The 26,395-nt window shown below is 43.8% G+C and overlaps 1 protein-coding gene across 6 annotated transcripts in view; it reads right to left on the bottom strand.

Moving 5' to 3' along the window:
- Positions 1-26,395, bottom strand: part of DNAJC6 (DnaJ heat shock protein family (Hsp40) member C6) — a 157,882-nt gene that overhangs the window by 99,447 nt on the left and 32,040 nt on the right. For 2 of the 6 annotated variants that reach the window (XM_084787386.1, XM_084787385.1), the window contains exon 2: positions 20,793-20,857. The exons of 2 other annotated variants lie outside the window; for them this stretch is intronic. Coding sequence is in view for 1 of the 4 variants with exons in the window: in XM_084787381.1 (XP_084643507.1) it covers positions 3,789-3,975 (187 nt within the window). In the remaining 3 variants the exon portion in view is untranslated. Of the gene's footprint in view, positions 1-3,788; positions 4,191-20,452; positions 20,755-20,792; positions 20,858-26,395 lie in introns of those variants that run through there. 2 more of the 6 variants (XM_084787387.1, XM_084787381.1) reach the window with 2 other exon arrangements.

The raw sequence follows: 26,395 nt of genomic DNA, 5'->3' as shown, positions 1-26,395 counted from the left end.
TGTGCTTCCTAAATCCCCCAGCCCCCAAACAGCACCAAGTGTCCAACACATGAGTCTGCGAGAAACATTTCATATTCAAATCATACAGCTTCATTTTCCTTATTCTTTTCTTTCTTTCTTTCTTTCTTTTTTTTTTTTTTTTTTTTTTTTTGAGATAGGGTTTCTCTGTGTAGCTTTGGCTATCCTGAACTCATTTTGTAGACCAGGCTGGCCTCGAACTCACAGCGATCCACCTGCCTCTGCCTCCCAAGTGCTGGGATTAAAGGCGTGCGCCACCACGCCCGGCGCTCCTTATTCTTTTCAATTTCACTAATATATCCCAGATTTTAAGTGGACTGTCTTTTATTTATGGCCTATCAGTGTGAGCTTGGCACGTTAGCCTTAACTGGCTGAATCTAAGGACCTTGCCTTTCGTTGGCTTTATTAGTTCTACCTTCCCTTGAAGGCAGAATATACACAAGAGAAACATGGAGTTTCTCAAGCAGTGTAGTGGGATAGCCCCGGTGCCTGGGACATGACTTTGGAATGACAGACCTTTGAGGCAATAATCTGAATGAACTGAAAGCCAGCCAGCCAAAGTAGAGGACTCAGGGTGACATCTGACAGGAGACTACTGTACTGGACTCTAACACTTAAGAAGCTGTTGAGTTACAAAATTATTACAGTCCTCAAACAGCTGCTGTCCCTCTTTTCTTTGAAAACAGAAGGAAAATAAAAGTTGATAAGATTGATTTCAACAATCAGTTGATACTGTGCCTACACAGAAAATCACTTTAGTTCAGTGGAGGAAAACTCAGCCTATGGAGACAAAAGAATAAGCACCCCAGAGGCTGAGGCTAGGGGATCACTGCAAGTCTAAGGCTAGCCTGGTCTACATAGTGAATTCTAGACTGGCCAAGGCTATATCTTAAGACCTTCTCTCCAAACTAAACAGCACCAGCAAGATGGGCCAGGAAGTCAAGACACTTGCTACCAAGACTGAGGACCTGAGCTTGAACCCGGTAATCCACATGGTAGAAGGAAAGAACTCACCCTGAAAGCGGTCTTCCAACCTCCACATATGGCACACACACACACATACATATGCATAAAGACACACATAACACACAAATAAAATGTAAGTAAATGCAATACATTTCAAGAAGAAGACGATGACAATGACAATGACAATGACCAGAGCCTCTAGGTAGCTTCTTTTCAGTAGATAAGCCTTTAATAATATCATCATCTTCATGCCATAATTAGGGAACACACAGACAGCAGGGGTAAAGAAAATTTGCAACTTCAGCCATATTGCTTTGCGCTTCAGCTAAAGCTGCATGTTAAGAATGTCTACTCATTTCCCCTTTTGCAAGTAAGGAACAGGCTTTAAACCTGGGTTTTCCAGTTGGTAACAATAGTTCCTAAGCTTTACTCCCATGCCACCCCAGTCTCAGGGAGCATGCGAGCACACGCGCGCACACACACACACACATACACACGCTGCCACTTTATCTGTTTAACAGCATTCTAGAGAATGAAATAAGTGTCCAAGAGGAGTTGGGCATATATTGTCACACGTGTCTAAGGTGTGATTAAGCTTTGCATTTTTTTACAGGGGCATCCGTATATTTTTCCAATTCAAAAACATTCCTGCCAGAACAAAGCCCATGATCCAACCTCCTACCCTGCCCACCACACCATACACAATCAGCTGGATAAATGGGCAGATGACTGCTGCATTAGAAATGATCTATGAGTTTAATTAAATGTCTTAACAAATGGATATATCTATACAGCGCAGGCCACACTTTGAGCCTCTTAGAAGAAAGAGTATAATTAAGCAAGACATACAGTTGCACTAGGAAACAAATACAGTTCTCAGAATCTAATCCCTCATCCAAACCAAACATTATCATTCTAAACCATGTTTTCAATTGAGAACATGCCTCAAGTCAACAGTTGCACCAGCCCGCTGCAGGCAAGCCTCAGCATTCCACAGAGCAGATGCGGGAGGGAAGGGGCAGGGCAGGGAGCCTCGAAGAGGGAGGGGGCTCTTGAAGCAGCACTAGTTTGATGAGCACTTCCGAGATAACCTTATGGTACCTTCTTCTCCCCACCCCACCTCCACCCCCTCCCCCGCAGTTAACAAGGCATTTCACTGTTCTCTCCACCTACTGAAAAACCTGAGTTAGGGAGGCAGGAAAAGCCAACCCTCAAAAGTCCAGGACCTACCTAAAACTTCTGTGCTAATATGGCTGTCCCTAGCAAAGGATTTACCACCGGAGGCTCAAAAGATTGTATTCTCAACTGAACTCTCCCAAAATGTTTATTCTTGTGTTTGGATATCACTGAGCCCAGGAAATATATTTTTCCTATAAAAATATGTCTTTTCCTATAATACAACATACTTTAAAAAACAAACCCCTCACTCATAAAATGATTCTGGTGGGAAAAATGCATTGACTCTTTTTTTTTTCACGTCTCTGATGTGAGGCTTCTCGACATTTATCTGGAATGTGTTCATTTCAGTTATTTCCATGTGTTCCCCAAATGTCTATGGGTCAGAGCACAAGAATCTGTTAAAGATGTGAAGGAGGGCCATGCCCAGTCAAAAGATAAATAGCAATCATATAACAGATCTAGAAAGTGCTCAAATAATCAAACATAGCATGGCTCCCCAAACCCTGAAAACAGCAGTCCACTAGGGACAATATTAGATGTTTGTAAGGGGGTCTGAGAGACTCTCCCACCAACACTCTCTTCAATTGAAACTGAAGCTTAACTAGTTAACTCCTTTTCAGTCCAGTACATCCAAACATTTAGGGATAGCATTTCACATCACTTTCTGGAAGAGGGAAACAGGCAGTGATAGGCCAAGGAGAGGTAGGACACAGTTAAAATCCGCAAGCAATTGTCTGTAAAGTGAGGAATATAACCCTACTTGTTTTCATCCCAAGGTGACTCTCACCAGAGTCCTCAGCTGCCCAGTACTAAAGTCACAAAGGTAGAGCCAGGCTCTGTGGTTCCCATCCTGGAAAAGTAAACAAACAGCTCTTACACAAGTCTTTGGCCAGCAGGGATTCCTGGGTGACTGTTTTGACACACAAATCGCTAACTCTCATGTTGTCTAAGAGGTCTCTAACTCATTAAAACATTTTATGAGACTTGCAAACACAGATACAAAGTTTAGAAGCATTTCCGTCTCCCTATTTGAGAAGCTTTAGGAAACACTAGCACGCAAAAGGAGATGATCAAAGCCAACAACAGAGGAAAGAAATTGTATTGTGTAAAGCGTAAGAGCCTGTTGTTTAACTGGAGTCTTGGTCCCAGGTTTCTTCCGCGGGAGAAAGGAAACATTAACCATAGAGGATCACTTAGACGCGGCAGAGCTTTACATAATTGCAAATAACAGCAGCATCAGGGGAACAACTGGAATAAACGCAAGCACCAAAAAGCACTAAGCACTTCTCTTTCACCTCGGCTCCAGCTGCTGGGCGGAGAAAGCAACCGCCTCGCCTGGCGGCGCCACTCTCCCCTGGCTCCCTCTCCTCCCCTCCCCTCCCCTTCCCTCCCTTCCCTCATCTCCCCGCCCCCAGCTGGTGTATTCAGCAGCCTAGGGAGATTAAGAGGTGCTCGCTAATGTCACCGAGCCTCCAGACGGATCTAACGTTTCTTAGCTCCCTGGACCAAAGAAATTAGAGACGTTACACCCTGTGGTATTAGATGCCATGGCTGCAACCTTGCCTCTCCCAGCCTGGGCTGGGGACGCACTCAGGGCCGGAGGACTGCACCACCCGAGCCGCTACCTGAGCTGTCCGTGGTGCTGGCGCGGTGCGGAGGCTGCCGGGCGGGACTGCGTGTCGCGCCGGCAGTCACTCTCTGCGTGCCAGCCGCCGCGCCCCGCGCGCTCGAGTCCCCGTGACTGTCCACCAGCTGCAAAGATTCATAACCATCGCTGCTGGTCTTTTTCCGGTAGCTCCCGAGGAGGCTCATGGGCAAGCCCGGAGAAGAAGGGGAAGAAAAAAAAACAACCTGGGAAAGGAAGAGGGAGGGGAAGGCGGGACAGACTGAGCGAGGGATGAAATAATAACAATAATAATCAAGTGCCCGACATGACGCGGAGAGGAGGCAAAGGAGGGAGCGGCCCCAGGAAAGGCTCTGCAGCCACCGCCCCGAGCACAGCGCGCGCAGCCGGCCCGGCCACCCGTGGGTTGGACAGCGCCCGAGGAAGTGTAGGTGTAGCTCGGCAGTACCCGGGCAGCTCTCGGAGTGGCCGGAGGGGGAGGGAATAAACAGAAGCGAGTAAAGGAGGGGAGAGTCGAGGGAGGGAGGCTGAAAGCGGAAAACGGGGCGGGGCAGGATGGGGAGGGGACCACGACAACGCGGAGGGAGGGGTGTGTCAGCGCTCGCGCCTGCTTCAGGGGGGAAAAAAGGAGGTGTCTTCGGCCTCGGAGACCCGCACCCTTGGAGGGAGAGAGAGAGAGGCAGGCACGCCCATTTCGTGTAACTCAGCTCGTCTTTGTTGAAGGATTCGGCAAGTGAAAGCCACCTGGGTTGATCAACCTGGTGGACTGGCTTGTAACTCCAGTAGGAGGGGAAAAGGAATCTGTTGACGGCAGACCATCTGTGTACTCAGGGCAGAGAGGCATTTCTGCACACTCCCGGCACAGGATGAGCTGTGGACGTGAAAGAGCTGACTCCAAATGGGGCAAGGGGGCTAGGGCCAGATCTGTTCAGCAATATTTGTTGAAGAGATAGTCGGGGAGAGGATGTAAAGTCATGTACACTTCCAGGTCTCTTATCCTTTACCTTGGAACAGGGAGAAAGGACTCCCTAGCTCAGCGGGCTTGAGGAATGTCTGGAAGGGGAAATATACCAGATTTTCCTTCCATCCTCTAGCCTCGCCCCTCATTTTCCTTTCATAGTTATAGGCAAGGAAACCAGCCATTATGGGAGGGAATCTATCAGGAATTTAACTAGCTGGATGGCCAAGGCCTCTTTATGAGGAAGGCTCCACAACCCCACGTGCCTAGCTTCCCACTGGTGAGTTCTGTATTCTTAAAGAGGCCCCAGCATTGTGTGAGTTTCAGGCCTCCACAATCTACATATGAACTCTTGCTCAGTCTCAAGATGCAATCGCCCAATGGTGGTTCTCACCTGATAGTATTTCAGAAGGCTCCATCCTCGGCTCAGTGAAAGACTAGATAAAAATGTTGACTGTTGACTGCCATTTTTATCTCCTGGTATTTGGGTTAAGTAAAATGAAAACCTTTCAGAAGCACCCTCACAGTTTCCTATGATAACAAGAAGAAAAAGTGCATGTGTGTGCAGTGCGTTGGGGGAGCAGGCACAAAGCCAGGTTGACTTTTGACTTGTTTCTTGGCTTACATAGTTTTCTTTTGATGTTATTGTTTTAATCATGTCAGGACACAGATACACACACACACACACACACACACACACACACACACACACACATAAAATGACAGCAACTCCGAGTCTTCCATCCAGATCATCTGGAACCTAAAGTTCCCTGGAAACTCCAGCTCCTCGTAGGCCTAATCACAATAAATTAACTGGCTTGACAGGGATTTTCTTGTCCAAAGATCACCCAGACATGCACCCTGCGGGTAGGGAAGGAGTCAAAGGTCAAGAATGCTGGGTCCGAGAACCCTTCATTTCTTCTCCACTCCCTGTCCAGCGCATTCCCAGCTGCTGAAGTGGAGTGGGACCAGAAACAGAACCCAGAGATAGTGGCTGCTTGTAACAACTTTGAATGGTGGCAGGAAAAACGGAAATAATAGTTTTAAACACAAATGTTTCAATGATTTCCAACTTGCAAATCTGTAAGCTTGAGCTATTTTGGTTACTTCTCTGAAGCAACAACTTAAAAAAAAAACCTAGGAACAAAATAGTTTCCAGTGACATTTAATAATCTCTTTCTGCACTTTCTCAGTTCATTACTGATCCCCTGGGAGCACAAACATCTATAGTGTCCATTATGTGTCTCAGCAAATGCTGTCTATATAGTCACTGGATACAGACAATTTAGAGATGACCATTTCTGAAAGGAAAAACTATTATTTTCAAAAGGAGCACTGTGGGCTATTTTTGCTACACTTCAGAATCACAGAGATACTAGTAAAAGAAACCGAGACATATGCCTTTGTATTTTTGGATCTCTCTTTCCCAAGTTTGCAGATTTAAAGAAAGACATGAATGGGCTAGACAGCATCGTTTCTTTTCTTCTCCTCGCCCCTTCTTTTCTGGGATCGAACCCAGAATCTCAAACATGGTAGTCAAGGGATGAACCACTGAGTACACCCCTGAGCCATATCATTTCATTTTTTACCTTTATACTTAAGACAAACTAACTCAATCAGAATAACCATTAATATTTCTACCAAACTGGGATACAATGAACACAGTAAGACTATACCACCTAGATTTACTTACAACAACCTAAAAACTAAGGTTTGGGGATTAACTTGGAACATCCACAACTTGGCTCTAACAGATTCCTAAAATGCTCACTTCCCCATGAAGATCTTTCTGCTCTGCATTACCAAGTGTTCAGGAAAAGACAACTAGCATAACAGAGCTCAAGAAATAATTAAACAGTACCTAGCATAGCTGTGTATACTAAGCACATAAATGTCTCTCTCCTATTGTCACCACGCTGATCTGTCTGCTAACACAGTTCTATCTTGTGCTTTTCCGGTCCTAGTTTCTCCCAGGAGTGCTGCTGAAAGAAAACTAAGTATTCTTTTCTCCAGAAGTAAAGAGATAAAGTTATCTGTGTTACTGGTAAGAACTTGGTCGGGGGTGGACACATGGTTCAGCTGGTAAAGGGCTCCCTCCTGGGCATAAGAACCTAAGTCTGAGCCTTAGCACCAAAGTGAGGGGAAAAGTTAGGAATTCAGGCATGGCCAGCCATGTTTATAATCCCAACACTGGGGAAGTGGAAAAAGGAGAAATCCTGAGACTCCAGGCCAATAAGAGACCCTGTATAAACAAAAACAAAATGCTGGATGGACCACACCTGAGAAAGCACAGCAGAAATGGAAATCAGCTACTGGCCACACACACACACACACATGCAATAACAATGGTGAGAAACTGGGCTTCAGGAAGGGAGGAACTACTGTAAAAGCCAAGGTAAGCACAGAGGCTACTCCACTGCTTCCCAAGATCAAGCTGATCCACAGAGGCTGGAGAGATGGCTGAATGTTTAAGAGTACTGCTGCTCTCTCAGAGCACTGGAGTTTGGTTTCCAGCATCCGTGTTGGGCAGAAAATCATTGTCTATAGCTCCAGCTCCAGGGGATCAGAGGCCCATTTCTGTCCTACACACATACACTTTGTTTATTATAGTATATATTATATAATAATTATATTATATAAAATATATGAAAATATTATAATCAATTAATAACTAATTATTAAAATAAAACACAATTGCCAAGTGTGGTGGTATACGTGGGAGGCAGATGGAGCTCTGTGAGTTCAAGGCCAGCCCGGTCTGCATAGTGAATTTCAGACCAACTAGGAATACACAGTAAGATCATACTTGGATAAATAAGTAAATATTCAATGAAAAGTAACAGATTGATCCATAATCTATTTTATCTCAAGAATGAAATATCACATACAGGGATAGACTCAAAGGACTGGATGCCCTCTTTGGAGTGACTCTTGTGTTGTTTTTACTAACTACATATTAAGTGTCTACACTGAGAGACGTTTAAGAGCTGGTCTCTCTTCATCCATACCCCCAGCCAAACACTCTCTGCCCACAGAAAATGTTACCCACATTTGGCAGGGAGGCTGCAGAGTGAAGATAAGCCAGGACTGTGCCACCCTATCACTTCTGGGAACCATTGACGACGGAGATGGAGTCTGAGGCCCTCGGGCTCTAGCCAAACGACTTCATCTGTCTTACTTTTCCCATGGAAAAGGAGCATAATTCCACTATAAAAAAGTTGACCTGAGAATTTTTTTTAATTTAGGTATATGTGTGGATGTCACTGCAGAAGCCAGAAGAAAGCATCAGATTCCTTGGTGCTGGAATTAGAGGGTTCTAAGCCTCTAGAAGATCTCTAGAAGATAAGCAAGCTCTCTCACCCACTGAGCCACCTCTCCAGCCCTTAAGTCAGTTAGCATCACATAGGAAAAGCTTAACAAATACTATCATCATTACCTATTTTTACTACTGCTACTACATTATTACTTATAATATATAATATTATGACTTTTTGCCATTATTTCCAACTATTACTGTATTTTATACCTAATTAAATTGCTTTTCCAAAATGTAAATATTTTTCCATCTTTAAAATTAAGCTAGAACCTGTCCTAAATTAAGAGATGTGTTATCATTATGCTAGATGATGACACAAAAAAAAACCATTTTGTATAAGGTAAAGTGATTTTCTGCCTTGGTTTTTTTGTTTGTTTCTTTGTTTCTTTGTTTTAGGATTTATTATTTATTACTTATACAGTATCTTGCCTGCATATACACCTGTACCAGAAGAAGGCACCACATCTCATTACAGATGGTTGAGAGCCACCATGTGGTTGCTGGGAATTGAACTCAGGACCTCCGGAAGAGCAGACAGTGCTCTTAACCTCTGAGCCATCTCTCCAGCCCCCTGCCTTGGGTTTTTACATGTCTGCATGTGTATTTTTCCTATTACATTTGGAGTATTTAAGAAGGAAAATCCATGCTTTCTTTGTGTTCCACGACAACCAACCAGTGAGTACCCAAATTGTAAGTAAATGCATAAGGCCATGGGTTCAATCTACAATACAACTGAAACAAAGAAAAAAAAAAAAAGGAAAGGAAAAAAATAGTGAGCACATACTAAATTAACAAATTAATAAAGAAACAAAAATACTAAATTACCACATCCCTTTTGTGTATGTAGTGTGCATGCATATGCATATGCTTGCACATATGTGGCACAAATGTGTGTGGTGTGCATGCAAAGATACAAGGTTGTCTTCAGGAATCATCCCAGGTCATTCTTCCGTGCTATTCACTGATGCAGGGTCATCAATCAAACCCAGGGCTCACAAATAGAGCTAGTGTTGCTAGCCAGCTTGTCCTGGAGCTCCTCTGACTCTGCCTTTGGAGGCAAAGATTACAAGTGAGCTGCCATGCCCACTGGGCATTTGTGAGGCAGGGGTCGGGGGATGGGGCTTGGAGATACAAATTCAGGCAAGTGTTTTAGCCACCAAGCCTTATTCTAGTGATTTCTTTTAAATTTTTTAATATTCACATTGTGGCCTACTGGTGAACTGTAAAATAAACTTAACAGTTCACAGCCATTACTTTCACCAAAAGGATGTAAGATTTTAAAAAAGGATGTAAATTTTTTTTTTTAAAAATTAGTTTTTGGAATGTGGGAAGTGTTGTTTCTTAAAATACTGCTTCAGGTGGTGGTGGGGTGTGTGTGTGTGTGTGTGTGTGTGTGTGTGTGTGTGTGTGTGTGTGTGTGTGTGTGTGTGTGTGTGTGTGTGTGTGTGTGTGCGCGCGCGCGCGCGCGCATGCGCGCGCGCGCTCACACTAAGTAATGATGTAGAGGTGCTTCTCACCATGGATTCTGATGGTAAATGTCTTCCTGTCTCTCCCTTGAGCATAACCTCTGCTACTGACCACTCCCAGTGTTCCTCCTGAGACAGCCCTCTACACTGTGGCATCTGGTTTCACTTGTACAACTGGATAACAAAGAATTCTTATTAGGTGCTAAGTGAGGGCAAAGGTTCTAGTGTGTTCTTCCTGTTATAAAGGCAGGCCTCTGACCACAGTCCTTTCCATTTTCTGCTGTGACCAATAAAAATCAATGAACAGCATTAAGATTTTGGCGGACAGCGCACCTCCGAGGCCTATTCAGACTACCTCCTTGTGGGATACAACCTGTGAACAGACACAGTTAAGGCTCTAAGCTGAGCAGTTCCTAGCTGTGTCCTAGGCATCATTGGTCTGTCTGGGTTTTAAAAAAGAAGAGCTGTTAGTTTATGTATTCCCAAAAGGTCCCCAGACTCCAGTTTTTGTGCCATATGTCACCACCTTTCCTAACCTGCTCTTCTAGTTTCTCCCAGCCCTCCCAGGCATTTAGGCCTGAGACTCATAGTGTCAAAGTCTCACCTGAAGAATGAAGGACTAGACCACACCAATACCAAAATCTACATCTTTGAGCCACAACCAGGAAGAAAGGGGGAGTCCTTTCTCACTGTTCTTCAACAGCAGGGTGGACTGAACTCCTCCTCCTCCTCTTCCTCCTCCTCCTCTTTCTCCTCCTCCTCCTGCAGTAACACTGAAGGCACCGACTTTCAGGAGTCTCTCTTCTCAAAACTTGGCTTGTCATGCCCCTCTCCTCCTCCAGTCGCTCAAGTGCTCCCATCTGGCTCAAGTGCTCCTGTCTGCTAGGCATCAGCTGATCAAGGTCCCAGCAAAGAGTCACACAGGTAACTAAGAGCAGCTGTCAAGAGTTGTAGACAGCAACACACAAGAGCAAGCAGGCCGTGTGCTGGAAAATGATGAGCATGCTGTATTATCTAACACAAGAAAATCTCTTACTTAGCATTACTTGGGAGAAGAGATGTCTGTTTTGGGGACCTGACCAAGTGCTGGGTCTCCTGGAAAACAAGACCAGTTTTCCAGATTAGGCATACTTCCCAAGACAGCTCATTCTGAAACCTGTGCCTACTTGAAAAGCTAGCAGTATTACAGACAACCCACTGATTATTTCCCATTTTCAGATTCCCTTCCTTACTTATTTCTCACATTCTTGACAACCCTGAAAATGCCACCTTACTTTTAGAGTACCTATGTCAAGCCCCCAATGTCAAATTTTCTGGCCACTGCACAAGGCTACAGTGGTAATTCCACTATGAGAGGGAAGCTTAAAGCCAGTGGGATCAGCACACTTGTCTCGGGGTGAGCAGCGAACAGGCTTTACTGCCCTGGCTTTACTGCCCACATGGTAGCTTCTGCTTGGTGAAGCCTGAAAGCTTCTGATTGATATAGCTTCCTCAGACGCACTCTTTCTTTATAAACAAGTGGTTCAAAGAACATTTCGGGTCCTACACCTAAAAACTGACGCTTGGTTACCTTCTGGTCCAATTCAAAATCACTAGAAGGAAAACGCTTTCATTCTCATCAAAAGCAAGCTCCTAGCTCCAATACCTGCACTATCTTTGCACTTGTAAATCCAAACTACTTACACTACAGTTTAATTTTTTTTTTAAGTACCTCTTAATGGGGTGTGGTGGCATACATTCATAATGCCAGCACTGAGAGTCTGGGACAGGATAGACAATTCAAGGCTGGGCTAGGCTACATAGTGAGACTTTATTTCAGATAAGTGAAAAAAATTTTGTTTGTTTGTTTATTTGTTTGTTTGTTTGTTTTCAAGACAGGATTTCTCTGTGTAGCCTTGGCTGTCCTGGACTTGTTCTATAGACCAGACTGGCCTCAAACTCACAGAGATTTTCTTGCCTCTGCTTCCCTGAGTGCTGGGATTAAAGGGATGTGCCACCATGCCTGGCTAGATAAATTTTTTTTTTCAGTTTTTTTGAGATAGGGTTTCTCTGTGTTATCTTGGCTGTCCTGGACTTGCTTTGTAGACCAGGCTGGCCTCAAACTCACAGTGATCCACCTGTTCTGCCTCCCATGTGCTGGGATTACAAGCGTGCACCACCCCGCCTGGCAATGAATACATTTTAAAAATAAACAGTAAAGCTTGAGACAGGCATCGCGGTACATGGCTATTTCTCCAGTACTTGGGAGACAGAGGCAGGAAGATGTCAACAAGTTTGAAGCCACAAAGATATAAAAATAAAAACAAGCTCTTAACATTGAAAGAGGTCTGGCCTCTGTTACATTTGACATGTCAGTGGGCCCAATCTGAGCACACGGAGATTAAAAAGATCTGGAGAGAAGCCACTGACTTGGAAGGAAATATACCTACATTTGAGTGCTATCCAAACATGCATATATAAGTTTTCGATGGCCTGGCATGGACTCATGGCCACACTCTTGTTCATCACAGTGAACCAAACCCCCTTCTCCACCTCACTGCATGAAACAAGGTAAAGATGCACGAATGCAGGCTGGTGATGCCACCAAGCCTGGTGGGCTGAGTTCCACTCCAAGCCCAGGTCGCAGAAGGAAAGAAAAGACCCTTATACAGTCGCTCTCTGACCCCACAAACCCCTATCCCCCACACAAACAAATCAACTTAACTTTAAAAACTTCGGAAGTTGCATAAAAGCAAATAAAAAAACAGGGAGCCTTCCATGTGTTGCATTTTACCAAATCTAAGAATCTATTTTAAGTCACAGCATTCAGAAGAAAAACATGCTACAGATGTAAATATGACCTATCAATTTTAAGGTGCTTCAGAACTTCATAAATGTCTACACGTTTTTTTAAAAATATACTTCAGAATTGTCATAACACCCTTAGCTATACATTAGCCTGAGAATATATTGTCAATGTCTTATACAAGTGTTTTAAGAAACTACAGGACAATCTGCATCATATTCTACCAGCCCCTGTACCATGCCTGCTAAATGTTAGGTGTGGCACAAAGTACCTACTAAATAAACAAAAAGTCCAAACGTTATTTAGGGGACTGCCTTTAGCTTGCAGAACAATCCACCCTTGCACTGTGTTACTCCTTAATAAGCTCACTTACGTAAGATAGAGTTAGTAATATCACTTGCTAGTATTTGCCTTTCAAGGGGGAGGGGGACAGGGTCTTGCTTTATAACACTGGCTGACCTGGATATTTGGTATGTCTTTAACTTTGCAAGAAAATGATCATGGCATAACAACATGATGCCTGTGTTTTCATTGCAGTAGTAAACTCATGATAAAACTATTGGCCCAAAAAAGTGTTGTACAAAAAAGAATTACTGAAACCAATAAGGGCTAGAGATACTGAAAAGCATGCCATTAAAGAGCAGGCAGTGATCCTGACTGAGTTCCAGATGATGAGCTGAGCTTGCCAACACAGTTTAGAGGACATGTCTACCCATCTTCAGCAGATATTAGAATGTGAAAAAGACTTGGGAGAAGCTGAGGCCTTGGGAGAAGCTGAGGCATAGAAAAAAGCACATCCCATTCTGGATTCAGTGAAGTCAGCAGCCTGAACCCTTGCTTTCCGAAACCCTGGGTCAATCTACGATTTATCATTTTTGCCCACTGTTGCATGTGCCGTTATATGATAATCTTTTTGTGTGGCTGCATGGGTTTTTCTTTGTATAACTTAGTGAAATAAGTGAGTAGGTTTAGTCAAGGAGAAGAGTAACTTGTGGAAACACTGGCAAGTTTCGAGCAGAGAGACCTTAGCTATACAAATTGGCAGATGTTGATAGACTACTTCAGGCTAGCCTCATGTTCAGCTGCTCTCTGTCAGGAAGAAACAGATTAACTTTTTTTTTTTAATGTAGAGTGTTCTGCTTGCATGTATGCCTGCAGGCCAGAAGAGGGCACCAGATCTCATTATAGATGATTAATAAGCCACTTGTGGTTGCTGGGAATTGAACTCAGGACCTTTGGAAGAGCAACTAGTGTTCTTTATCTCTGAGCCATCTCCCCAACGTCTAACATTTTTTTATTGCATAAAGAATTCTCCCAAATTGAATGGGGAAATAGAAGGATCCAGAGGGTCCTAGAAACCTACAAAAAGAACATTATGATGGGCAGATCTGGGACCAGGGGTCCTGCTCAAACTCTGGCACCAGCCAAGGACAATCCGTGCAGTAAACTTTGAACCTCTATACAGATCTAGCCAATGGACAGGACTTTTTCCACAATTGAGTGGAGAGTGGGGTCTGACTTTCACACGAACTCTGGTGCCCCATATTTGACCACATCCCCTGGATGGGGAGGCCTAGTGGCACTCAGAGAAAGGATAGCAGACTACCAAGAAGAGACTTGATACCCTATGAGCATACACAGGGGGAGGAGGTCCCCCTCAGTCACAGTCATAGGGGAGGGAAGTAAGGGGAAAATGGGAGGGAGGGAGGAATGAGAGGATACAAGGGATGGGATAACAATTGAGATATAATATGAATAAATTAATAAAATATATTTTTAAAAAAGAATTCTCCCAAATTAAGTGCAAGACAGCATGGGACTATATCTCAGATGTCCCTATTAGCCCTGCCTCATTATTTAAAATCTGAAACTTTCTCCCCAAGTCCCATGGTATCTAGCAAGGCACTGGGCCCCAAAGAACATGGCACATCTGGCAGATACTGTGTGGTGATGACACAAAGGGAACCAGTTTTGGGTGCTGTGTCTACAGAGCACCAAAACCCTGCTGTTTCCTGGTTACATGTGGTTGGAAGTATCTAGCCTTTCTGGACATTAAGTTGAATCCTTGGGCTGCTCATGTTTTTACTTGTCCAATGTGGGGGGGGGCATTATTTTATTTGAGACAAGGTTCTTTGTGTAGCCTTGGCTGTCCTGGACTTGCTTTGTAGACTAGGCTGACCTGGGACTCACAGTGATCTGCCTGCCTCTGCTTCTGCCTCCCAAGTGCTGGGCTTAAAGGTGTGCACCACCACGCCTGGCTTACTTGTTCAATTTTTGAAAGGTTTTATGAGGAGAATATCATTCAAAGAGACCAGAGCCATAAAATGAGCTGTTTGGGCTAAACAGTGATGGCAGTTGTCCACCTACATTCCGCTCCATATTCAGGGTAAACAGAACCCATTCAGCTGGGAGTCTAAGCATTTGGGATACAGAGCACACAGTCCATTTGCCCATCATGGTTTGAACCTGCCACATGTAGCTGTCTACAATCTGCTAGACACTTACATAGGACTAAGTTGTAGCCGCTGTAAATACAGAAAGAAACCATGTGAGCAGTTTCTGGTATTGATCCCTTAAAAAGAATGTAGGTCTAACACCCTATGTCCAGTCTTTTGGCTCTTTCTTTTGGTTGGACACAAGAGCTCCCACAGGCACCTCAAACCATGAGGTGGGCTTCAAGAAAAAAAAAAAAGACTTTGGCACCGAAGCAAAAGACAGAAGGACCCTGAGCTCCAGTAACTCATAGCATCCATGCGATAACTATCTCTAGATTAGTTAAGGGAGAGAAAGAAATACATCACGCTGTGGTGAACCACTCTTCTGCTCCTCCCTGTAACATGCAGCCATTCCAGTCCCTGGTGGGATATAATGCACATACTAACCTCTGGATCTCAGTTCTTTATTTGCCATAACACTTACTTGGAATTTCATGTCCATATGGTCACAGGCAAGTGTTGTAAATTAAGACTCTGTTAGCTCACTCATAAAATCGTTACATCTAAGTAATAAGGCAGCTATTAAAATTGTGTGACATCAAGGACATAAAGAACTTGGCTTGGTGCCAAGCTGTGGTGTTATCTGCTGCCCTCCAATGAGTGCACAGCTGTGTTCACTGCACCTGATTCCATGGCCAGTGATTCACCATGTTACCAAAAACTCCCTTGGGATAGACCCAGCACAGAACTGCATGTCTGGTTCATATCACCCAAGACTATGTCCCTTTCTTTGTAGAGAATTCTCTTTCTTTGATCTGCCTATGTATTTCAATGTTGTCTAAAACACTTTAGGCCATCTAAGTAGATAACCTGAAACAGTTTGTTGCTATTTATTACACAATAGTTCTAAGACTTTTATGTGGCCAAGTGAGAGTGTGATTCATTCTCCATTTGTACAAAAAACAAAAAAACAAAAAACAAAAAAACAAAAAAAAAACCTATAATAAATGAGAAATTTAGGTAATAAGGACTAAGCATTTCTATTTTATTTTTCACTTTTTATTATGGACATTATCAAGCACCCACAAAAGTAGAATAAATTACGTAGTGGATCTCTTTGTACCCACAACTCAATATCAACAGTACCAAGCCACAGTTAACCTTCTCTCATATGTATAACCCTAACTTCATTCATTCAGTAATTTGTATACTTAAGACTTTTATTTGCAAGACTGGGGAATCAATCCAGAGCCTCATGCATGCTAGGCCACTAAATTATACCTCCAGCCTTCTCCAGTGTTTTAAAGTACGTTTCAGGGCTCATATTTTTATCATTAAATACTTCAATAAGCAGTACTTTAAGATTTTTTGTCAGGGTTGGGAGGCTATTAAATTTCACCCAAGCCAGAAGCAGAGCAAGATGTATCCCACCTGCTTGTTGAGAGGCTAAAGCTACTCACTCATTCCTTGTCAAGTGACCCAAAAAGAAAGCTGCTGCCTTCCCATTTGCTAACTTCTAGTGGAAAAGATACAATACCCATTCAGCTCCCTATCCCGGCCCACCCCCACCCACATCCCAAGCTCCCTATCCTAGCACACCCCCACATCCCAAGCTCCCTATCCCAGCCCCCCCCACATCCCAAGCTCCCTATCCCACCCCCACCCACATCCCAAGCTCCCTATCCCACCCCCACCCACATCCCAAGCTCCCTATCCCACCCCCACCCACATCCCAAGCTCCCTATCCCACCCCCACCCACATCCCAAGCTCCCTATCCCAGCCCCCCCACATCCCAAGTTCCCTATCCCAGCCCCCCACATCCCAAGCTCCCTATCCCACCCCCACCCACATCCCAAGCTCCCTATCCCACCCCCACCCACATCCCAAGCTCCCTATCCCAGCCCCCCCACATCCCAAGTTCCCTATCCCAGCCCCCCCACATCCCAAGCTCCCTATCCCAGCCCCCCCACATCCCAAGCTCCCTATCCCAGCCCCCCCACATCCCAAGCTCCCTATCCCAGCCCCCCCACATCCCAAGCTCCCTATCCTAGCCCCCCCACATCCCAACCTCCCTATCCTAGCCCCCCCACATCCCAAGCTTCTTATCCCAGCCCCCCCACATCCCAAGCTCCCTATCCCAGCCCCCCCACATCCCAAGCTCCCTATCCTAGCCCCCCACATCCCAAGCTCCCTATCCCAGCCCACCCCCCTCACATCCCAAGCACCTCTTCCAGCCCCTAGCCTTGCTGCCCAGGAGATCTGGAAGTTAGCATTAAGATCACTACAGTCTGAGACATTTACAGACTATGAAAGCAGGAAGAAACTGTAGAGGGCAGAAGATTCCTTTCAACTGAGAGATAAGAAAAATGAGTCAGAAAAGTGAACAAATTGACTCACATCTAAGATGCAAATCCAATTAGAGCTGTGCTGGCTGGCTTCCGTGTCAACTTGACACAAGCTAGGGTCATTTGAAAAGAAGGAATTGAGAAAATGCCTCCACATAAGGACAAGACTGTGGACAAGTCTGCAGGGCATTTTCTTGATTGATGATGGATGTGGAAAAGCCTAGCTCACAGTGAGTCGTGCCACCCCTGGGCAGGTAGGCCTGGATAGAGTAAGAAAACAAACTGAGCAAGGCAGGGGAATCAAGCCAGTAAGCAGCACTGCTCCAACACGAAATTACTCCTTTCCTCTAAGAGTTGGCTAGAATGATAATGGCCCCAATAGTCTCAGAGTTTTGAATGCTTGTTCCCCACTTGGTGGATTTAGGAAGGATTAGGAGCCCTTTCTTCTTCTTTCTTCTTCTTCTTCTTCTTCTTCTTCTTCTTCTTCTTCTTCTTCTTCTTCTTCTTCTTCTTCTCCAAGATAGTGTTTCTCTGTGTAATAGCCCTGGCTGGCTGTCCTGGAGTCACTTTGTAAACCAGGCCAGCCTCAAACTCAGAGATCCACTTGCCTCTATGCCTCTATCTCTGTCTGTGTCTGTCTGTGTGTGTCTGTCTGTCTGTCTGTCTTTCTGTCTGTCTGCCTGCCTGCCTGTCTCTCTGTCTCTCTCTCTGTCTCTCTCTCTGCCTGCCTGCCTGCCTGTCTCTCTCTCTCTCTCTCTCTCTCTCTCTCTCTCTCTCTCTCTCTCTCTCTCTCTCTCTCTCTCTCTCAGGTTTCCTCTATGTAATAGCCCTGGCTGCCATACACTGACCTTGTAGACAAGGCTAGCCTCAAACTCATAGAAATACAAATGCCTCTGCCTCCCACTCTCTCAGTCTCTCCATCTCCCTCCTTCTCCCCTTTGCCATATTCCTCTCCCTCTCCTTTTCCCTCCTCTTCTCCCTCTCCTCTCTCTCTCACTCTTTCCGTCTCTCACTCTGTCTCACTCTTCCAGTTCCCTGTCTGCTGCCTGTGAATCAGGATATAAGCTCTCAGCTACTGCGCCAGCACCATGCCTGCCTACCTGCCGCCATGCTGGTCATGAACCATCTGAAATTGTAAGCAAGGCCTTAATAAAAATGCTTTCTTTTATAAGTTGCCTTGGCTTTGGTGTCTCTTCCCAGCAATAGAACAGTAACTAAGATGTTCCTCAAGTTGCTTTTGATCATGGTGTTTGATCACAGCAATAAAAACTCTGAGAAAGACAAGAATTGAGCCCTTCATCTAGGTCAGCAATTCTCAACCTGTGAGTTGCAACTTCTTTGGGGTTGAATGACCTTTTCAAGGAGTCGCCTAAGAGCATTGGAAAACATAGATATTTATATTACAATTCGTAACAGTAGCAAAACTACAGTTATGGAGTAGCAACAAAAATAATTTTATGGTTGGGGAGGTCATCACAACATGAGGAACTGTATTAAACAGTCACAACATTAGGAAGGGTGAGCCTCACTGATCTAGGTGTCTAATACAATGTACCCATCACCCTCCAGGACCTACTGCTTCCCCTCCAGAGCTCAGGCTTCTTGGTTTACCTGGCCTCCATTGGTTTTTTGGTTGGTTGATTGGTTTTTTTGTTGTCATTGTTGTTGTTGTTGTTGTTGTTTTAATTACATTTTGTTGCTCTGTGTGTGTGTGCGAGCGTGCGTGCATGCGTGTGCGTGTGCGTGTGTGCGCGTGCGTGCGTGCGTGTGCGTGTGCGTGTGCGTGTGCGTGTGCGTGTGTGTGTGTGTGTGTGTGTGTGTGTACAAAGGGAGTCCAGGACAGCCAAGATAACACAGAGAAACCCTGTCTTGAAACTAAAGGGGGGGGGCAGGGAATGGAAGGAAATAAGGATGTGGAAGTTGGGCAGTGCTGGCACACGCCTTAATCTCAACACTTGGGAGGCAGAGGCAGCCGCAACCCTGTGAATTTGAGGCCAACCTGGTCTACAAAGTCAGTCCAGGACATCCAGGGCTACACAAAGAAACTCCATCTTGAAAAACTAAAAAGAAAAGCAGGGGATGTGGAGAGAGGGAGTAACCAGAGTATATGTATATGAAGTTGTAATAAGATATCAATTTTTAAAAAATACTTTAAAATGATGAGGTCACAAGGACAGAAGACTTGTAAAGGGATTAGTAACTGTAAAACAGAGAGATCAGAGCTTCCCATCACGTGAGGATGTGGTGAGAAGGTGGCCTTCTACCAGCCACAAAAAGGTCTACACAATCCACTAAATCAGCCAGCATCTTGAACTTGACCTCCATGCATCTATAAGAAACAAACACCTGCTTTGTACCACCTAGTCTTCCTTACTTTATTATAGCAACTTGAGCTAAGACACTACAAATGCTGCTATACTGTCCCTGTGCCTAGGTCCAAGAGCCCCAGGGGCCTCCTCTGGCTCTGTAAGATGGGAGCCACTAGGAGAAGGTGGTCCCATCATCTCAGCTGATGTCCCAGGTCTGAGAGCAGTTGAGTATGGCCCAAATCAGCACTGCTGAGCTGATGTACCTAATTCCTGCCAGTGGAACTGTGAGCTAAGTAGCTGTACTCTGTCTCAAGCCACTCGTTCAGATGGTTCCTTACACAGCAATTCCTGTGTGACACAGGAACACGCTTCAGAATTGCTACAATAAAAAGCACGAATGGGCTGAAAGCTGCCTCCATGTGACCCAGTAAGGATTGATGGCACACGCCTTTAATCTTAGCACTCAAGAGGCACCGGCAGGAGGATCTTTGTGAGTTTGAGGCCACCCTGGTCTACACAGTGAGTTCCAGGCCAGCCAAGATGACATAGTGAGATCCTATCTCAAAGAAAAAGAAAAAGCTAGGTTCTGGTCAATAGAAAATATAGAATATCTTCAGAGATCCACAAAAGAAATGATAAGATAGGTGGAAAATGCAGAGAAAGAGAAGGGAAGTGCATGGGAAAGGGCGGAGGGGAGTGGGGAGAAAACAATATAGATCTGAGTTCAAAACCTAACTCCACCATCCAGTAGCTATGCTGGGCAAGGCACCCAAAGCTGACTAGACTTGACCAATCCATCTCCCAGAATCACATTTGAAGAAGTTTATACTATGCAACAGAGAAACTGACCTTAAATGGGAATTTGGTAGATCTCAGAGCCCTTTGTCACCTTCTCCTCCTATACCCAGAAAGGCCTGCGTGATCATGGCTCAGTTTTATTCCTATATACGGTGCCATCACTACACTTTAATCTTAATTCATTTTCGGCTTTTTTTCCAACCCTGAACAAGTCAAGTGACTCAAAATCCACTTGATGAAGTTATTAAATACCTTGTGAAGACTGCGTTGTGGTTCAGTCCAAGCAACAAGGCCTCAGAAAAAGTGAAGCCAATGGTATCACTGTCAACAAACGAGAGGCTAAAGTCCTGAGGACAGCAGAGCGCTTCTGTATAAGTCCTGAAGTTTAAACTTGGAGTGCTGATGCCCAGGAGGGAAGAGTTGTGAGCCCCGGATCCAAGAGGCAAAGACCTACAGTCTTCTGGCCATTTTGTACTGCCTGATTGCCCTTAGATGAATGGATGGCACCTGCCTACATTGGGGGCAGAGCCTCCTTACTCATCAGTGACTCAGATGCCTCAGGACACAGACACAATCCACAACATTGCTTTACCAGTTCTCCGGGTAATCCTCAATCCAGCCAAGTTGACACCATCACAGAGATGAGAGATCTTTACACTGAAAAGAAATTGGAGAAGACACAAATAAATGGAAATACATCCTGTGTTTAATGCTGCCAAAGTGTCCACCAATCAAAGCAAATCACAAACTCGGTGTCATCACTGTCAAATGCCAGTAGCATTAGCCATAGAACAAGAAAAATAATCCTAAAATTCATATGAAACCACTAAAGACCCCAAATAGGCAAAGCAATCTTAGGCAAAAGGAACAAATCTAGAGGCATCATAGCATTTAATTTCAAAATACACTACAAAGCTATAGTAACAAACCACATGATACTGACACAAAACTGACTTGTAGGCCAACAAGAAGGACTAGAGAACCCAGACACAAATCCACACATTTAGACCCTCCTGACTCTCAACAAGGGTACCAAGAACACACAATGAGAAAACAGTAAGAAAACAATCAATTAAAAGAAGACATACAAATGTCCAACAGGTGTATGAAAAGGTCTCAATATTTCCCATCACCAGGGTAACACAAATACAAAATAAGTTTTTAATATCACAGTGAGCTATCACCTCACCCTTAGAATAGCTACTACAAAAACAAGACAAAGGGTACATGTTGACAAGAATGCAAAAAAAAGGATAACATATACATATACACACACACACACACACACACCCTCACAGTGTGGGTGGAAATGTAAGTTAATATAACTATTATGGGAAATTTTTAGAGGACCCAGAAATAAAAATATAACAATTACATAATCCGGAAACCCTGCAACTCGGTATATATTCAAATGAAATAAAATCAGTATGTCAAATAGATACCATCACTCCTGTATTTATGGAAATTTTATTTATAACAGCTAAGATACTGAATTAAACAAAGTGTCTATCATATATAACTTGATGAAGAAAATGTAGTATGTAAATACAATGGAATACTATTTAGCTATAAAAGAAAAAATTCCATCATTTGGGATTGACAAATAAACCTGGAGGATATTCTGTTAAGTGAAATAAGCCAGGCACAGAAAGACAAATGCCACACAATTTTACACATGTCAAATTTAACAGTTGATTGCAAACAGAAAATAAAGTGGTGATTATCAGAGGGTGCCATGGAGTGGAGTTAAATAGGGGTGGAGAAATGTTAATCTAAAAGACATAATTACAGAGATGAGTCTAAGAAGTCAACTGAATGGTACCATGGCCATAGCCATATGACAGTTTTTATATTCTTTAAAAATATAAGAACAGTGGTAATTATGCGAGGTAATGCAATTGCTTATTAGGTCAATTTGACCATTGTATAACACACACATGTGTGTGTTGCAGGATATTTGATGCTACTGTGATCCCTGAGATTGTAAACTGTAAAACCTGTCTTTTGTTTGGTGCGGTTGAGCCCTAATCCAAGAGCTATCTGTACACAGGATTTAATAAAGTTAACCCTAGGTCAGGAGGCAGAGCAAGAAACCAGCTGACAGAGATTAAAGAGTGGGAGGGACTTTGAGTTGAGGGGTATTTAAGACAGAGTGTAGCAGTATAAGGGCTGTTTAGATCTTTAGCTTTTAGCTCTTAGCTCTCTAGCTCCTCAGCTCTTTGGCCTTTGGCTTTTTGGGATTTGAGCTAGCAAGTCTGTGGCCTTGGGTTTTTTGGCCTTTTCCATGAAGACATGAGCCAAGTAGGAAAGTCAGCAGAGTGCTTTCTCTGCCTCTCTGAGCTAGGAGGTTTTTCTCTATAGCATCTGGCTCCTGAGTCTTTATTGGTAAAATAGAACAACCTGAGATTTTTACTTAAAACTACATATATGTATGTCATGTTGTGCATTATATATACAACAGACACATATGGCTATAAATTTTAAAATAATAAAAGGACAGTAATGTAGCTCAAGGATAGTGCATTTTGTTCAGCACATGTGAGCTCCTGAGTTCAATCACTGGCACCAAAGCAATTTTTAATACACATATGACAAAGTTATTATTCAAGTTTACTTAAGTTTTATTTTTAACAGATAAAATCTGTTAAAAAATTTTTAGAAATCAACATATTCTCAAACAAAGCCTTGAAAAGAAAGCATAAGGTGATATCTTTATCACATTGAGGAAAATAGGAATTTGTTAAACAGAGTCCAGGAAGCAGTAATCAAATGCAAAGTTTCTCTGCTTGGTAGGAGAGCACAGGCACAGCAGGCATGAGGCCTCCCCAGAAACACCACCCAAAGAAAGGAGCTTTTGTCTCCCATTAAATACATCATTAGGAAACTGGATATCATTGTACATTCCTGTAACCTAACATTCATAAGGCCGAGGCAGGAAAATCACAAATTTAGGCTAGCCCAGTTGAGAATCTGTTTGAAAAAAATTTTTTCTGAGAGAGTAAAAATATAAATACATTGAAAAACTAAAGTATACATGTATATGTGTGTGCAATAGTGTAAAGAAATATTGACAATATACTTAACCAGTGAATTTATATGTAAAATATAATTCAGTAAGAAAAATCCACAAATAAGGGCTGGTGAGGTGGTCCAGCAGGAAGAGACCCCTGACACTCAACCCTGGGAACCTGAGGTCAATTCCTGGACTCTACAGTGGAAGGAGAGAACCAATTTCTAAAAGTCAGACTCTTATCTCTACACATATGATATGGCATGCATCACACACACACACACACACACACACACACACACACATCATGCACACTCACTAATTAATTAATCTTTAATCTACAAATCAATAAGAATGACAAAAAAATTCCCAATAAGAAATGTGGCAAGTTGGGCACTCAGGAAGCAGATGCAGGGCCAGCCTGGTCTACAGAGCAAGCTCCAGGACACCTAGGGCTACACAGAGCAATCCTGTCTTGAAAAAAAAAGGCAAAAGTTATTACAATCAGGTCCTTCTCAAAATACTATTAGATCCAATATATTTATGACAAGGTGCTTAACTCAAATCATAACCACAGGGACATACTCCATACTAAACATAATGCCTAAAGTTGTAAAGCCTGACAGCATCAAATGCTGGTAAAATACGGAGTGCCAAGGTGGTCCTCACACTGCTGACAGTACACTGGGCACCACCATCCATAAACAGTGTCTGCTAAAGCTTTGTCCTCTGTGATGGAGAGTCTTCATTGCCAACACAATTGCATTGAGAACTGTTTACAAGATTAGAGAAATCATACCTCTGGTGTTTCTGTGAGAATAATTCCAGAAAGGATTGGCTAAGAAGGGATGATCTGCCCTGAATATGGGTGGTACCATACTATGGGACTCCATGGAAGAAATAAAGAAGATAAAGAAAAAATCCAGATAATGTAGGTATTCTATCTATCTATCTATCTATCTATCTATCTATCTATCTATCTATCTATCTCTGTCATCTGTCTGTCTACATCTGTGTGGTTTGAATAGGTCTGACCCCCATAGAGTAATGTGTTTGAATTGCTTGGCCCATGGGGAATGGCACTATAGCCATACCGAAGGAGGTGTGGCCTGTTAGAGGAAGTCTGTCACTGTGGAGGTGGGACTTTGAGGATATACACATACACACACACACATACACACACACACACACACACACACACACACACACACACACACACACATATATATACATACACACAATGTTCAAGCTCTGCCCAATGCGAAACACATCCAGTCTCCTCCTGACTGCTTTAGGATCAAGAAGTAGAGCTCTCAACTCCTCCAGCACCATGTCTGCCTGCACGCTGCCATGCTTCCCGCCATGATGATAATGGACTAAACCTCCAAAACTGTAAGCCAGCCCCAATTAAATGTTTTCCTTTCTAAGAGTTGCCTTGGTCATGGTGTCTCTTCACAGCAATAAAATCCTAACTAGAACAACACCTCTACCTCACTTTCTGCTTAATGTGTGCCAGGACTGTTTCATGGTCCTGTTGCCGTCACTTGCTGCCACACCACAGGCCCAAAGACAAGAATACACAGTGAAACCTCAGAAACTGAGCGGATTAAATAAGCCCTCCCTTCAATACGCTCTCCTGTGTGTTTGCTCACAGCAAATGTAAGAACAACTGAAACTTAACCTGGCCCTGAGAAGTGGGGTCATTCCTGTGACTAATCCTGACTGAGGACTTCTAGACTTTGACACGAGTTTTCAAGAGAAATTTGGAAAAATTAGAAGTGGGCTAAAGAAAGTCTAGGCTGTTACAAGCCGAGATTGCTGAGCGATTATGGTGGGAGATCAAAGAACCAGAGTAGCATCAAAAATCTGGGTGATTGTCATTTAAATGAGAAATGCCACCCATAGGCTCATGTGTTTGGACACTCGGTACCACTGTTGGTGTGGTTTGGGGAGAGTATGGAACTTGTAGGAGGTGTAGCCTTGATAGAGAAAGCACAGGCTTTGAGGATCATTGGCCTGTCTCACTTTCTGCTTATGCTATCTGCTTCCTGTGTGGCTGAGCTGTGATCTCTCATCATTGGCTGCCTGCCGCCATGCCTCCTTCACCATTGGCTGCCCGCCGCCATGCCTCCCTCACCATTGGCTGCCTGCTGCCATGCCTCCCTCACCATTGGCTGCCCGCCGCCATGCCTCCCTCACCATTGGCTGCCTGCCGCCATGCCTCCCTCTCTATTATGGATTCCTCCTCTAGAACGGTAAGACAAAATATACTTTCTTCTTTAAATTGCTTTTGATTATGAAAATTTTATCACAACAGAAGAGCAAGTGATACAGCAATAAAGATTATTTTCATAAGGTTTCAGGTGAGAATAAGGATTCTATTGTGAATTGGGCTGAAAGTCACTCCTGTTTTCGTGTTGGCAAAGAACTTGATTACATTTTATCCGTGCTTTGTATCTTGCTAGGAGGCTAAGTTTAACTGTGATAGACTAATTAATTGATCTGAGCCAGGAAATTTCAATTACATACAGAATTTAGCCTGTGGCACGGTTATTGTTGGCTTCTTCTAGCCAAGTTTACAGTGAGAATAGAAAGCAAAGTGCAAAGTAGAAAGACTTGAAAAACTCTGTTTGGAAATAAAAGCCAGTGCAAAAATAGAGCTAAGAAAGGTGTGGTTTATAAAGGAATTAGGGTGGTTTAAAAGAAGGCAAGTCATTTGCATTAGAGAAAACGTGTCTTTATATGCTCTGAAGAACTGACCAAAACGCACTCACAACAGGCTCAAAGATATGAAATTATTTTCCTTGAGCACAAAGCACCCCTGAGTCACACTGCTTGCACGAGCTTGCCTAGCTTGCCTAGATATTTGTTTTTTCGGGATTCATTTTCCTGCTCTGAAGTCCAAGCACACACATCTCAAAACTTCAGCACAACTTGGCATCTTCCACGTGATGCTACTTTTTCAGGTACTCAGCCTGTGAGAACCTGGAAGGCCGTTAATGTGCAGCTGCGTCAAGGCCACCACAGGCAGCTCCTGAGAAGGCAATGTGTGAATTGAGAGCATGAACGCAAAGGCACAATGAAGAATCCAGGACGTTAACAATGCCAGGGACTTGGAACACCTGCCAAGAAAAACCACAGGCAACAATCAGAGGTAGCACAAGAAATAAGCCATGTGAGCTTTG

The sequence above is a fragment of the Acomys minous genome, assembly GCF_964271855.1.
Source record: "Acomys minous genome assembly, chromosome: 6".
NCBI classification, from domain to species: domain Eukaryota; kingdom Metazoa; phylum Chordata; class Mammalia; order Rodentia; family Muridae; genus Acomys; species Acomys minous.
Note: the sequence above shows the minus strand (reverse complement) of the source record. Positions and strands in the feature narration are given on the sequence as shown.